This window comes from Capsella rubella, unplaced genomic scaffold, assembly GCF_000375325.1.
Source record: "Capsella rubella cultivar Monte Gargano unplaced genomic scaffold, Caprub1_0 scaffold_6, whole genome shotgun sequence".
NCBI classification, from domain to species: Eukaryota; Viridiplantae; Streptophyta; class Magnoliopsida; order Brassicales; family Brassicaceae; genus Capsella; species Capsella rubella.
This window is the reverse complement of record NW_006238918.1, coordinates 7,772,569-7,784,315: the sequence shown is the minus strand read 5'-3', so window position 1 is coordinate 7,784,315 and position 11,747 is coordinate 7,772,569. Positions and strand designations below refer to the sequence as shown.

General features: G+C 38.2%; 3 protein-coding genes across 5 annotated transcripts; 1 reads left to right on the top strand and 2 right to left on the bottom strand.

Moving 5' to 3' along the window:
• Positions 1–1,577: 1,577 nt before the first annotated feature.
• On the bottom strand, positions 1,578–2,922 carry LOC17881877 (protein Dr1 homolog). Of its 3 annotated transcripts, none has more exons than XM_023779966.1 (5): positions 2,753–2,922; positions 2,596–2,667; positions 2,327–2,416; positions 2,052–2,215; positions 1,578–1,948 (listed from the first exon to the last, which is right to left on the bottom strand). In XM_023779966.1, exons 2-5 carry the CDS (start codon positions 2,648–2,650, stop codon positions 1,778–1,780), a joined length of 480 nt encoding a protein of 159 aa, XP_023635734.1. In that variant the 5' UTR covers positions 2,651–2,667; positions 2,753–2,922; the 3' UTR covers positions 1,578–1,777. The 3 variants fall into 3 exon arrangements, with proteins under 3 accessions (XP_023635734.1, XP_023635733.1, XP_023635732.1); XM_023779965.1 differs by having other exon boundaries at positions 1,578–1,951; positions 2,596–2,659; positions 2,753–2,921; XM_023779964.1 differs by having other exon boundaries at positions 1,578–1,951; positions 2,753–2,919.
• Positions 2,923–3,048: 126 nt separating this feature from the next.
• Positions 3,049–9,323, top strand: LOC17881912 (G patch domain-containing protein TGH). The gene is made up of 16 exons (XM_006286947.2): positions 3,049–3,288; positions 3,980–4,070; positions 4,145–4,239; positions 4,441–4,544; positions 4,843–4,904; positions 5,028–5,096; positions 5,235–5,386; positions 5,621–5,696; positions 5,780–5,866; positions 6,034–6,108; positions 6,387–6,531; positions 6,701–7,190; positions 7,314–7,595; positions 7,674–7,802; positions 8,158–8,340; positions 8,425–9,323. The coding sequence occupies exons 1-16, from the start codon at positions 3,154–3,156 to the stop codon at positions 9,088–9,090; spliced, it is 2,841 nt and encodes a 946-aa protein (XP_006287009.1). The 5' UTR covers positions 3,049–3,153; the 3' UTR covers positions 9,091–9,323.
• Positions 9,324–9,374: 51 nt separating this feature from the next.
• LOC17884259 (thymidine kinase b) lies at positions 9,375–10,454 on the bottom strand. Its single transcript, XM_006289785.2, has one exon. The coding sequence runs from the start codon at positions 10,368–10,370 to the stop codon at positions 9,516–9,518; it is 855 nt and encodes a 284-aa protein (XP_006289847.1). The 5' UTR covers positions 10,371–10,454; the 3' UTR covers positions 9,375–9,515.
• Between the last annotated feature and the right edge of the window lie 1,293 nt (positions 10,455–11,747).

The following is an 11,747-nucleotide window of genomic DNA, read 5'->3' as shown; positions in this document are numbered from 1 at the left end:
GGGGGGGGGGAGGATGAGGATATGTGTTTTTGTTTTGGTTTGAATACTTTGGGAGAAACACGAGGAAATGAGACAAAAGAAAAGAATCCTGGAGAGACAAAGTGTGTTTGTTGTTTCATTTTCGATGTGGGGTTCCTCTCTACAACAAAGAGCCCCCTCACCTGTTTTGTTTGACTCAAACCCCTTTTTTTGACTCCAATTCTTCTCTTCTTTGTTTTGTTGTCTATACAGTAAAAAGTGGAGTCTTATAGTACACTTATCAAAATCCTTTCTTCTTTATATCAAATCTTTTTTTGTACAATTTTTAACCATCTCTTATCATATATGTTTACAAATTGAACGGATAAGAAACAAAAAAATATTGCAAAGAGTCATTTTATAATGATCAATATAGCATACAATCAAATAAATGCATGCAAATAGTACATTTATTATTATTATTTTTCGGTTTTTTTTTTTTACCATGAAAGACGAACAGTTCTGATAACTCTTTTCATAGTTGTTGACTTGTTGGCAGTAAAATTAGGTTTTTTTACTTTTACTGGCAAAAAAAACGGAAGACAGTAATATGACACAAGCGGCAATGACGTCTTGTCCTTATTTCTCTGCAACGATTCAGCAATTTCTGCATATCAACACCACTCGAAACTTAAAAAATCATACATGTTGGTTTGGTACTTTAGGTATATGACATCAACTAACTAAAAGAGCAATTTGTATGATTATAAATTTAACAAGAAGCTCGAGTCCTTTGTCCCGTTACTTTATGAGACTGAGCACTAAAGATTAGCATAGATGAAGTTTTGTGGTTCAATCTTATGTATGATAGACTAATACTATACATTGTTAGGGCTTTATACCGGAAAGCTTGATCTATATAACTATTCAGTGATGGTGAAAATGTTCATAATTTGTTTTTACAGTCTCGATTCAGTACGAAATATTCTCAAGATAAAGAATGGTGTGACAGGCCATTGAGAAGAGGTATACAACATTCGACAGGCTTTGTCTTGTGTCAAAGAATATAACCATCCCCTACTACTACTACTACTACTACTATTACTATAATACAAACGAATGTCTCTATAAATAGTGTTACAGAAAAAGAAAACAAAAATAAACGAAACCAAGTCTAGGTTTTATTGACGTCATAAATAAAGAGATACTATGTACTAGAGAGGTCTGTTCGGATTCTCTTATTAGTTGTCGGCTGCAGAGTAAACAGAAACCTGCGAACTGACACGTCACTCCGGTGATGGTCCTCCTAGTAACTGAGTTACTCCGGTGCTTTTATGATGTCACCATGATACATCGGTTTATACTCATTTTTGGTAAGAAACTAAAATAATTTTGATTAATCATTGGTTTCTCTCTTTAGTTATGTAAATTATTCAGTGTTATATATACGTGTAAATCACTTTCTAGTGTTGTTGACATATGTTTATTATTCACAACTGTCAAAATGGGTAAGTGACAATGATCGAGCATCTCTCGTTTATGGAAAGACAGTTATACTCATCGCCAAACCATGTTTCATGGTGTTAGATTTGACCAACCGCACTTAGTGAAGACACGAGTAACACAAAACAAGGATTGTTTTACTAATTACATCTGAATCACAAGGGTTTGTTTTTTAGATCATGAAACGCTAACATATAATATACTAAAGAGCATATAAACAGAGGACATACGCATTTGCACTTACAAGGGAATGTTAACAGGATGCTTTTTTTTTTTCTTTCTTTTTTGCCTAATCGGATTCAAAGGATGGTTTCAATTAGCTTTGTGGACTTCTCTGGTTGGTTTCTGGATGTTGTTCAGGTTGAGGAACCGGAACACCTCCATTCATTCTTGCACGTGCTTCTGCAAACATACGTTGTTGCTCAGCCGCTGCTTCCTCCTCTGTCATTTGAGCTCCACTGTTCCATTTCACACTTCTCTGTGTGTCCTGCTATAGAGTTGCAAACATAGGAGACAGTTAACTTTAATCGTTTCTTCATCTTCTTCTTCTAGGGTATTGAGTGGAAGTGAAGAAAGTAGAGAATTATTACCATGGTTTCATACTTATGTTGCTCATAGGCGGCGTAAACTTCCTCAATGTATTCTCCAAAACCAAGAACCTGTAGTGCCTTGAGAACATGCTCAGGGGCAATCGTCCGTTTGTCCTCTTTGTTACAAACATCATTAGATTCTGAAGATACAAGATTTATAAACTCTGCAAAATACATTTTAAGAACAACAAACAGTAAGAAACCCAAGAACTCGTGAACTAACACACAAGTGGAGCAAGTGACTATATCATATGAGAGAAAATATATGATCTTACCTACACAACATTCTATGAGAAGATCTTGAGCATCTCTAGCAACACGTACATCTGGTGGTAACATCTCCTTTATGATTTTAGTCATCGTAGCTAAAACAACAAGAGAACAAACTTACTCTTAGCAAAACTACAAACATGAATCCTATAACCCTCAAGCTTACAGATCCTATTCAATATACCAGATCAGAACCATAGACAACATAATTGCAAAATCTAGAAGATACAGATACAAACCAACGGTAGAAATGGATCGAAAAAACAAAACTAACCTTTTGGAAGTGAAGCGTCTTCCTTAGATTTCCCGACTATATCCATTGGATCCATTGTTTGAATCTACAGAACTAATCAGATCAAAGGGTAAGGTTAATCGTACACGAAGATCCGTATATGGAGCAATCAAGCGGCAAATGAAAAAAGTCGACTCACCGTAACTGAGTCAAAGCGGTTCAAAGAGAAGATCCAAATCAGAGAGCAGACGATTCAACCGAGTCGCGGCGAGATACGGCGCTGGTAAGTCGATCGGATTGTACGGAACCTTATCGGAGGAATTTTCTCTCTCCTTCGCCTTCTCTAGAGGAGTCGATTAGGGCAACGGAAGACGCAAAGCGCGTGAATCCCACTTTCTTTTAGAATGCTTGGAGACGGCGCGTGAAGATAATATTAATCCCCGTCGAAGGAATGAGATTTTATTTTAAATAAAATCAAACCCCTGTAAATGGGCCAAAAGTGTTGATATGAACTAGGCCCATATATCGACTCTGATTCTGCCTCTCCGGGGACTCTCGTCTAGAATCTCGAATTGCAGCTCGTTCTCGGAGGTGAATACAATGGCGTCAGACGAGGAGGATTTCGTGTTTCATGGAACACCAATAGAGCGCGAGGAAGATATCGCGAGCCGGAAGAAGAAAGCAGTCGCTGGTGCTTCAGGCAATCTTAGAACTCTCCCTGCTTGGAAGCAAGAGGTGATTCCTCTCTTTGATCTTCTTGTTCGTCTGTTTAGTTTTCGGATGAATTAGGTAAATTAAGTATCGAGAGACTCGCTTTGGCTATGAACATGGAAGTATTTCGTTGTCGTGCTGTTTTGTGATTTTAACTTACTGTAGAGAGCTTAAGAGGTTATATAATGTAGAGTGAGGTTAGAGAGCTCTGAGGCAATCCCGTTTCAGGGTTTTAAATTTATTTATTTGGAGCTTAAGCAGCTTGAAAATTTCTGAGTATCCGGGAGTTAATCTTAAGGAAGGTAATCCAAGTGAATGTCTCTCTACTGGAGCTGATCTAATACTTAGAATCAAGTTAGAATGATGTGTATCTGAGATTTAGATGTATGCTGTGTTTGTTCTTGCTTATGAATGTGTCTATGGATAATTATTAGATTGATAACCTGCATATAGGGGTTGCCTTTGTAGGTATTTTGAATTAAGCATTTATAAAAGTTAGCATCTTCCTTGGTCTATAATTAAAAACTAATTGAAGCGATCTGTGTTGAAATTTTTTCTCCTTACTATTGGATTCATGGTATTGCTCACAATTCCTTGTCAAGGTTCTTTGTGCGGAGACTGTTCACTATGATTTTTTTGTTTACTGTAGATAACGTATATCTGTATATAGTTATATGTGGAAAGCTACTAACATCTCGAGATTTACCATACCCAGGTGACGGATGAAGAAGGCCGGAGAAGGTTCCATGGAGCATTTACTGGTGGATACTCTGCTGGGTATTACAATACAGTGGGGTCAAAAGAGGGTAAGTTTACGTTACCTGATTTTTAAAGACTTTTTACCTGCTTTCTGCTGTTTATAATCTAAACTGAATTTCAGGCTGGGCTCCACAGTCATTTACATCATCAAGGAAGAACAGAGCTGGAGCAAGGAAGCAAAGTATTTCAGACTTTCTCGATGAAGATGAAAGGGCGGTATGTTTTATCTTCTTCACTTTGTTTGGTCTGTTAAGCTTGTTAAAGTTTGATTACGGCATATTGCATAATTCTTCTGTTACATTTATAATTGGTCAAAGGGAAAGTGGATTTGGAAATTTGTATTTTGCTCTGTGGAAGAGGGCACTATATGGAATGATGTTAACTTGTTAAGCCATTCTAAATGCTTTTTCATTTCAGGATATGGAGGGCCAATCACTGTCCGCGAGCTCACAGTTTGACACGTTTGGTTTTACGGCAGCCGAATATTCCCGCAAGCAAGCTGAGAAAGAACAGCATGAGAGGTATCTGCGTACTTATGTGTCATTTTCCTTAATACATCTCATCCATGGTTATAGCTGGCCAGAATTTAACTATGTTGGGAAATCCCATTCTTTCTTATTTTCTAATATGCTTTGCATTCATTTGGAAGCTTGTTAGGAGCTATGCTTTGCATTCATTTTGCTTTGGCATTAGTCATGTTTAGAAAATGTGTGATAGTCTGTTTTCTAAAAGAAGATGCTACAACTTAAGATTCCTTTTCTCTCATTCGAGCTGGCTATGATGTTGCTATCATTTGTAACATTGTTATTTGTGTCACAGGCCATCAGCCATTCCCGGCCCAGTGCCTGACGAATTTATTGCTCCAGTTTCAGAGTCAATTGGTTAGTTTCTAAATGTCTCTTTAATATTTTACAATAGTTCCAATCTATTTCGTTCTCTCTATTTTCTTATGCATCAAGTGGAGAAAACCTGATCTCACGTATATGCTTCTTTATATTGTTCAGGGGTCAAACTGTTGCTAAAGATGGGATGGCGGCGTGGTCATTCAATAAAGGATGTGCGTGCTAGCTCAGGTTTGAACTTGTTTAAAATGCACTAATCCATAATTTTCTTTTGTGCACCAATAAAAACCGTCAGTGCCTTTTTATTTTGGAAATTCACAGCAAGCTATTTATTTCGTGGCTCTCTCTTTTATACCCTTGTCGGTGCAGATGCTCGTAGAGAAGCTAGGAAAGCATTCTTAGCCTTCTCTACTGATGAGAATACGAAGGAAACGTCTGATTCACTGGTTTCGGAGACTGAAGTGGAAACTTCTCTGGATCCACAATTTAGTGAAGATATTAAAATTTCTGAAAGCACTCCTGTGAGTCAAAATTCAAGTTTTTCTTTGCAAACAAGCTTTATGTTGTTGATTGCAATTGCTACTGGTTTCATACATCTATTAGTCACTTTTTCTTGAACATCTCTTCTACATTTCGTAGCAGAATAAACGTGGACTGTGAAAACTGCTTCTAATCTGCTGCCGAGGTTCTTCTGATATTACCCTCACTTGCGTTGATAATGATGATATCCTTTGTTCCTCCTTTATCTGTTGCAGGTATATGTTCTCAATCCAAAGCAGGATCTGCATGGATTAGGATTTGATCCTTTCAATCATGCTCCTGAATTTAGAGGTATCTAGTTTGGTCTTTTATGATGTTTCTGCTGACAGGGTAATCTTGGTCATTGACTTGCTTCTCATTTTTCTGATCTGTAGAAAAGAAAAGATCTCGCTTGTCTGCTAATAAGGAGGTTGGCTTCAGAAAACCTTTGTCAATGAAGGAAAGTCTTTTTGGACCCAAATGTAAGATTTTAACTCGCCATTTTTTTCTTTCTTATCAATTTGCTCTTCTTTGCTTAAAGATACTTCTGTTCTATTGCGTATCTCTATGCCATCTTTTACTTAGCATTGTTTTTGCGTGAGAACTACTCATGGGTTGTGTTAGTTACTAATATGAGTTGACCAATCAGCAGGAAAGATTGCTCCGGGTTTTGGCATTGGGGCACTTGAGGAACTTGATGTTGAGGATGAAGATGTCTATGGTGGTAAGCCCAGAAGAGCTACTTCCCTACTCATGGTTTTCTTTGTTCATATATGCATAAGAGTCTGTTGGGGTTGCATTTTTTGTAATCCTAGAGGTGACAAACCATTGTTCACCATAGTTAACTTCTAGCTCCTGTATGTAGTCAAAATAATATTCTTTTGGAAAATAATATTCGTAATAGGTGCAAAAACTTGCTTGAAATTTGAAGTACTGGTTTTGATCTATCAACCACTTATTCTCAGATATGCTGCAATACCAAAATGTTTGCTTTTTTTTCAGGTTACGATTTTGATCAGACTTATACCATAGAAGATGAACAGCCAGCAAAACCGAGCAATGACAATAGACTGAGGTTAACCTCAAAAGAGCATGACGTTCTGCCAGGTTTTGGAGCTGCTAAGAATTCTGACTACAGTATGGAGAGGTGATTCAAACTAATGTTTCAATGATCCACAAACATGAGGACGTCATTAAATTAATGTCAAACAATTGCATGTTCAGTGGAACTTTTGCTCCGACTTTTCTTATTATGACTTTTTACTTCATACTTACAGAGTCTAATTCATGTCATTTTCTGTTTTATATTATACCAGGTTTAATCCTCCAAAAATCCCAAAGGATTATGTGGCCCGGCATAAATTTTCTGGTCCCCTTGAGGCTGAAACTAAGCCAACTCTTTCTGCTCCTCCAGATGTTCCTCCCCCTGCAGATAGTAATCTGAAACTTTTGATCGAGGGGTTTGCAACTTTTGTTTCCCGTTGTGGAAAACTGTACGAGGATCTTTCTAGAGAGAAGAACCAATCAAATCAGCTGTTTGATTTTCTTCGGGGAGGAATTGGTCATGACTACTACGCTAGAAGGCTGTGGGAGGAGCAACAAAAGCGCAGTGATCAAAATAAGCTGACATTGGATGTTAAGCTGTCTTCAAGTGTACAGAAAATGACTGCAGAAACACGTGGCAGCTTATTAGGTGAAAAACCATTGCAGAGAAGTTTGAAAGAAACCGATGCTTCTGCTTCTTCTGGAGGCTCCTTCCAGTTCCCGACCAATCTCTCTGATACATTTACCAAATCAGCTTCATCTGTAAGTAAACAAATTCACACCTTATCAGAATTTTAGTTGGATTATTCTTGGTACATGAGTTTCAAGGAACCTTAGTTTTCCTTGCACTAACATTCTAGACTGACCTTTCTTTCCTTGAAATAGCAAGAGGCAGCAGATGCTGTTAAGCCCTTCAAAGATGATCCAGTAAAACAGGAGAGATTTGAGCAGTTTCTCAAGGAGAAATACAAAGGAGGGTTACGTTCAACAGACTCCAACAGAGTTAACAAAATGTCAGAATCAGCTCGTGCTCAAGAGAGGCTGGACTTTGAGGCTGCAGCTGAAGCAATCGAGAAAGGGAAAGCCTATAAGGAGGTCAGACGGGCTACTGAACGGCCTATCGACTTCCTTGCAGGAGGCCTGCAGTTTACTTCTGGTGGAACAGAGGTATCTCTACAGAATCTCAATTGCAGTTATTCAGCTCATTGGGGGTTCTATGCTCATACCTAAAACTTTTGTTTACAGCAAATTAAAGACACTGGAGTCGTAGACATGAAATCGAGCAAGACATACCCTAAAAGGGAAGAGTTCCAATGGCGTCCTGCACCTCTTTTGTGCAAACGTTTTGATCTCCCTGATCCTTTCATGGGAAAGGTAAACAAGTGGTTCCTTGCTTCTGCGTTTTGGAATGTCATTTAAAGCTTAAATTCATTGAACACTAGAAAATAGCTTCCTCTACACATCAAACAATTTATATCTTATTGTGGAGAGCACTTGTTGGTGAAGTTTTGCATAATCATGTCATTAATCATATCAAATGCAATTTTGCCCTTGGTGAGATATGTTAAGAATGAATGGTATGCATGTTAAGATAAAAATGACGTGGAGACACTGCATCTGTATGATCTCTTTTGGTTAGCTGTACTTTAATAATGTTTCAGTGCCATGTTCTTGCTTATGTGTAAAATTTATTACTTGATTGATCAATACAGACCCTTCAATTTTACAGCTGCCTCCTCCTCCGCGAGCGAGAAACAAAATGGATTCTCTCATATTCTTGCCGGATACAGTGAAAGCTGCATCTGCACGTCATGAATCTGAGTCGCAAGAACTTAAGAAAGAGACATCAATAGAAGAGCCTGAAGTTGAGGTAGAAGTGGAGAACGTGGAGAGGCCTGTCGATCTTTACAAGGTAATGCAGGTGTCTTTGTCAGAGAAAGTTTATTCTCAATTTGAAAATTTCGATCTATAAATATTCTGTCATGTTCACTTGTAGGCCATCTTCTCTGATGATTCTGAAGATGATGAAGATCAACCAATGAACGGAAAGATACAAGAGGGTCAAGAAAAGAAGAATGAAGCTGCTGCTACCACATTAAACCGACTTATAGCTGGTGACTTCCTAGAATCTCTAGGGAAAGAACTAGGGTTCGAAGTACCTTCTGATGTGCCACACCAGGAAGGAATAAAGCCAATGGAAGAAGAGAGAAAGTCCAGAAGCAAACCGGAAGCTTCTTCTGATAAAACCCCTGGTAGATCGGGATTGAAAGAGAAAGCGGAGGAGAAGACGAGCAGCCTCGCTCTCGGGTCCGAAGAAGAAAAGAGTAGAAAAAAGAGAGAGAAGTCTCCAAAAAAACGGAGTGGCGGCAACGATCTATCTTCGAGTGAATCCTCAGGAGATGAACGGAGTAAAAAACGATCTAGTAAGAAGGATAGATATAGGAACAATAATTCAGAGAGCGATTCATCCAGCGACTACCACAACCGGGATAAGCAAGGTTCAAGGTCAAGAAGGAAGCGAAGAGAATCTTCTAGAGAGAAGAAAAGCAGCCACAAGAAGCACTCGAAGCATCACAGGAGCAAGAAGTCATCTTCTTCGCGGTACAGCTCAGACGAAGAACGGAAAGAGTCAAGGCGGGAGAAGAGGATACGACGAGACTAAAACCTAACCACAGCTGTGGACTGATTAAACTCAGGGAGAAACAGAGCCTTTGCAAAGATTTTGTGTGAACATTGAAACAACATAGCATCGAGGTATGCAATGAATGATTCTCTGCACTGTCGCACATTATGGTCAGGATAACAAATGATGTTGTTGTTGAGTTCATTGTTCGTATGAGACACAGGAAAATTGTATTGTCCTTTATTTATATATGTTGGCAAAAGATTTGCTTACTTTTGGCTTGTAGTGTTGATCAAATCACCCAATTACATATGAAATGTATATAAGAGAAAGAATGTTACCATGTTATCTTGTTCAAGTTTAAAACCATTGATTAAATAGTACATACTTTAAAACTCAAAGCTAAATAACTAGAAGACTACAAAAAATCCTACAAACTCTCAAATCGGCGGCACTACAATACATTAAAGTGAAGTCGCTACAACAACATCATGCGTTTTGATTGAAGACGAAGAATCCAAAACGGCACGAGCGGTTTGACCGCAAACATAATGACTCCTACACACAGGCATATACACTTCAGCTCCACCGATGAGCTCCGTCACTCTCTCCTCCGTCTTCCTCATCGTAAACGAAGCTCTCTTCCCACAAACCTCACACCTCGACGTCAGCTTCGTGACTGTATCCGCAATCGGAATCAAATCAAGCACGGAACCAAACCTCCTCCTCATGAAATCACCATCCAATCCAGCAACAATTACAGTTTTACCCTCTTTATCAGCAGCTTCGCGGCAAAACTCGTATAGATCTCCGAAGAACTGAGCTTCGTCTATCCCGATCACGTCTAACCGATTCTCGTAGTCTTCGATTCCGAATCTCTCCTTGAAACTCGATAGATCCGGGAGTGACCAGCACGGGAACTTCTCGCCGTCGTGAGTCACTATCGATTCGGTGCAGTACCTTGTGTCTTTGTTCGATTTGATGACGGCGATATTTTTACCGGTTTGTTTCTCGGCGAGGATACGGCGGAGAAGTGTTGTCGTTTTCCCGGAGAACATTGGACCGACTACGACGTGTATCTCTCCGGGAGGTGAGAGGGAGAGTGATGACGATGATGATGATGCCGTCGTATGTGCGTTTCTGGTGGAAATTGCGGAATAAGGTGAATGTTTGGGGGAATTGTTGTTGGTAGCGGAGATGGAAATGGTGAGGGAGGAGAAGCGAAGTGCGGCGGAGAAGAGAGAAGGTTTAGGGAGGTGGTGAAGAGAGAAGGGAACAAGAGATGGTGAGATTAAAGTTCTCATTGAGAAACCAAACATTTGAATTTTGAATACAGAGTGAGGGAAGAGGAGGAGGAGGAGGAAGGAGATGAAAGCTGCTGCGGAGTTAGGGTTTATTGGGGAAAAGGGGTTTATTGGAACGCCAAAAGACAATTTTTTAATTGATTTAAAATTTTATTTTTGTAATCTTTAACAGTTTAGTTTTGGAGTACAAGTTAAGAATTTTTAACAGTTTCCTTTAACTATTTATAATATTAAAAAAACGATATTACATTTGTAATCTTCTTCTTTTTTTGGTTTGATCTACATTGGTAATTTGCAAATATATTAACCGCATGGGGTAGGAGCTTTTACCTTTCTGTTCCGTCTAGTTTGCGGGGATGAGGCAACTGTAGATAGGGCTATGTCTTGTCTGGATAATCCAAAGATTCATTGATGTTGGTATTTGAGAGAGATTAACATTCATTCTAGTAGTATTTGAGAGTGACTAACATTCATTTTAAAAGTATAAAAGTCGAAGGCAATATTATTGGTGAGATTTTAATAAGTATTTTAAGATCAAATTTTAGGTTAAAATACTTGTTAAGATCTCACCAATAACGTAGGTCACCAAGTTGTAATACATCGAGTGACTTACCGGCCTCTGTATCAAAAAGAAAATATCTGAAGAAAGATTTTACTCTATATATGTTTACAGTGCTTTGCTCAATTCTTGTTTCCATAAGTTGGTTAAAGTCAAATTGTTGAAAGAAACCTACTCGTTGCTTAAATGTTTACAAAAATGGAAAACGATATACTTTTTTTTTTTTTTTTTTTTTTAGAAACAGGAAAACGATATACTAAAAGTAAAACAGTAATAAAAAGAAGAAGAAATAATTTTAAAATGTGAAAATCATTTCATGAGTCTGTCAATCATAGAGACTTTTGAGTCCTATAAATTATTTATTTTTGACCAAAAAGGACAAAAGACGAGGATGATAAATTTGTACGGCAAAAACGGTGAGTCACGAAAGATTCTTCCTCTCCTCCTTTCTAAAAGATTTTTATTGTTTCCAGAGAGTTATTCACTCATATGCATGTTTTTGTATTTGTATATTTGTTTTGTAACCCACTCCTCTCTCTCTCTCTCTCAATCTCAGTCTCTCATAAAATTTCTATATATTCGAGAGCTCGTTAGATATAGTTATGACTATGCATCTACCTCTCAGTATATATTTTTATCTTCTTTCTTTTTTTTTTGAGATCAATGACAATTATTTGTGTTCAATCACCTTATCAATTCATTCTCTCAGATCTCTCATACAAATTTTATGTTTGTAATTATTTATGAGTGATTTGATTTTGAAGAGTAAAGTCGCTGGAGGCAGCGGTTCATCGATCAATTCCTGGGAACTCTCTTTTTTTAAATGTTTCGAT

Coding starts and splice junctions, on each gene's coding strand:
- LOC17881877 (XM_023779965.1), bottom strand. CDS start 2,650: ATGGATCCAATGGATATAGTCGGGAAATCTAAGGAAGACGCTTCACTT. Junction 2,417..2,595: donor AGACGCTTCACTTCCAAAAG/GTTAGTTTTGTT, acceptor TTGTTGTTTTAG/CTACGATGACTAAAATCATA. Junction 1,952..2,051: donor AACATAAGTATGAAACCATG/GTAATAATTCTC, acceptor GCAACTCTATAG/CAGGACACACAGAGAAGTGT.
- LOC17881912 (XM_006286947.2), top strand. CDS start 3,154: ATGGCGTCAGACGAGGAGGATTTCGTGTTTCATGGAACACCAATAGAG. Junction 4,240..4,440: donor TCGATGAAGATGAAAGGGCG/GTATGTTTTATC, acceptor TTTTCATTTCAG/GATATGGAGGGCCAATCACT. Junction 8,341..8,424: donor GGCCTGTCGATCTTTACAAG/GTAATGCAGGTG, acceptor GTTCACTTGTAG/GCCATCTTCTCTGATGATTC.
- LOC17884259 (XM_006289785.2), bottom strand. CDS start 10,370: ATGTTTGGTTTCTCAATGAGAACTTTAATCTCACCATCTCTTGTTCCC.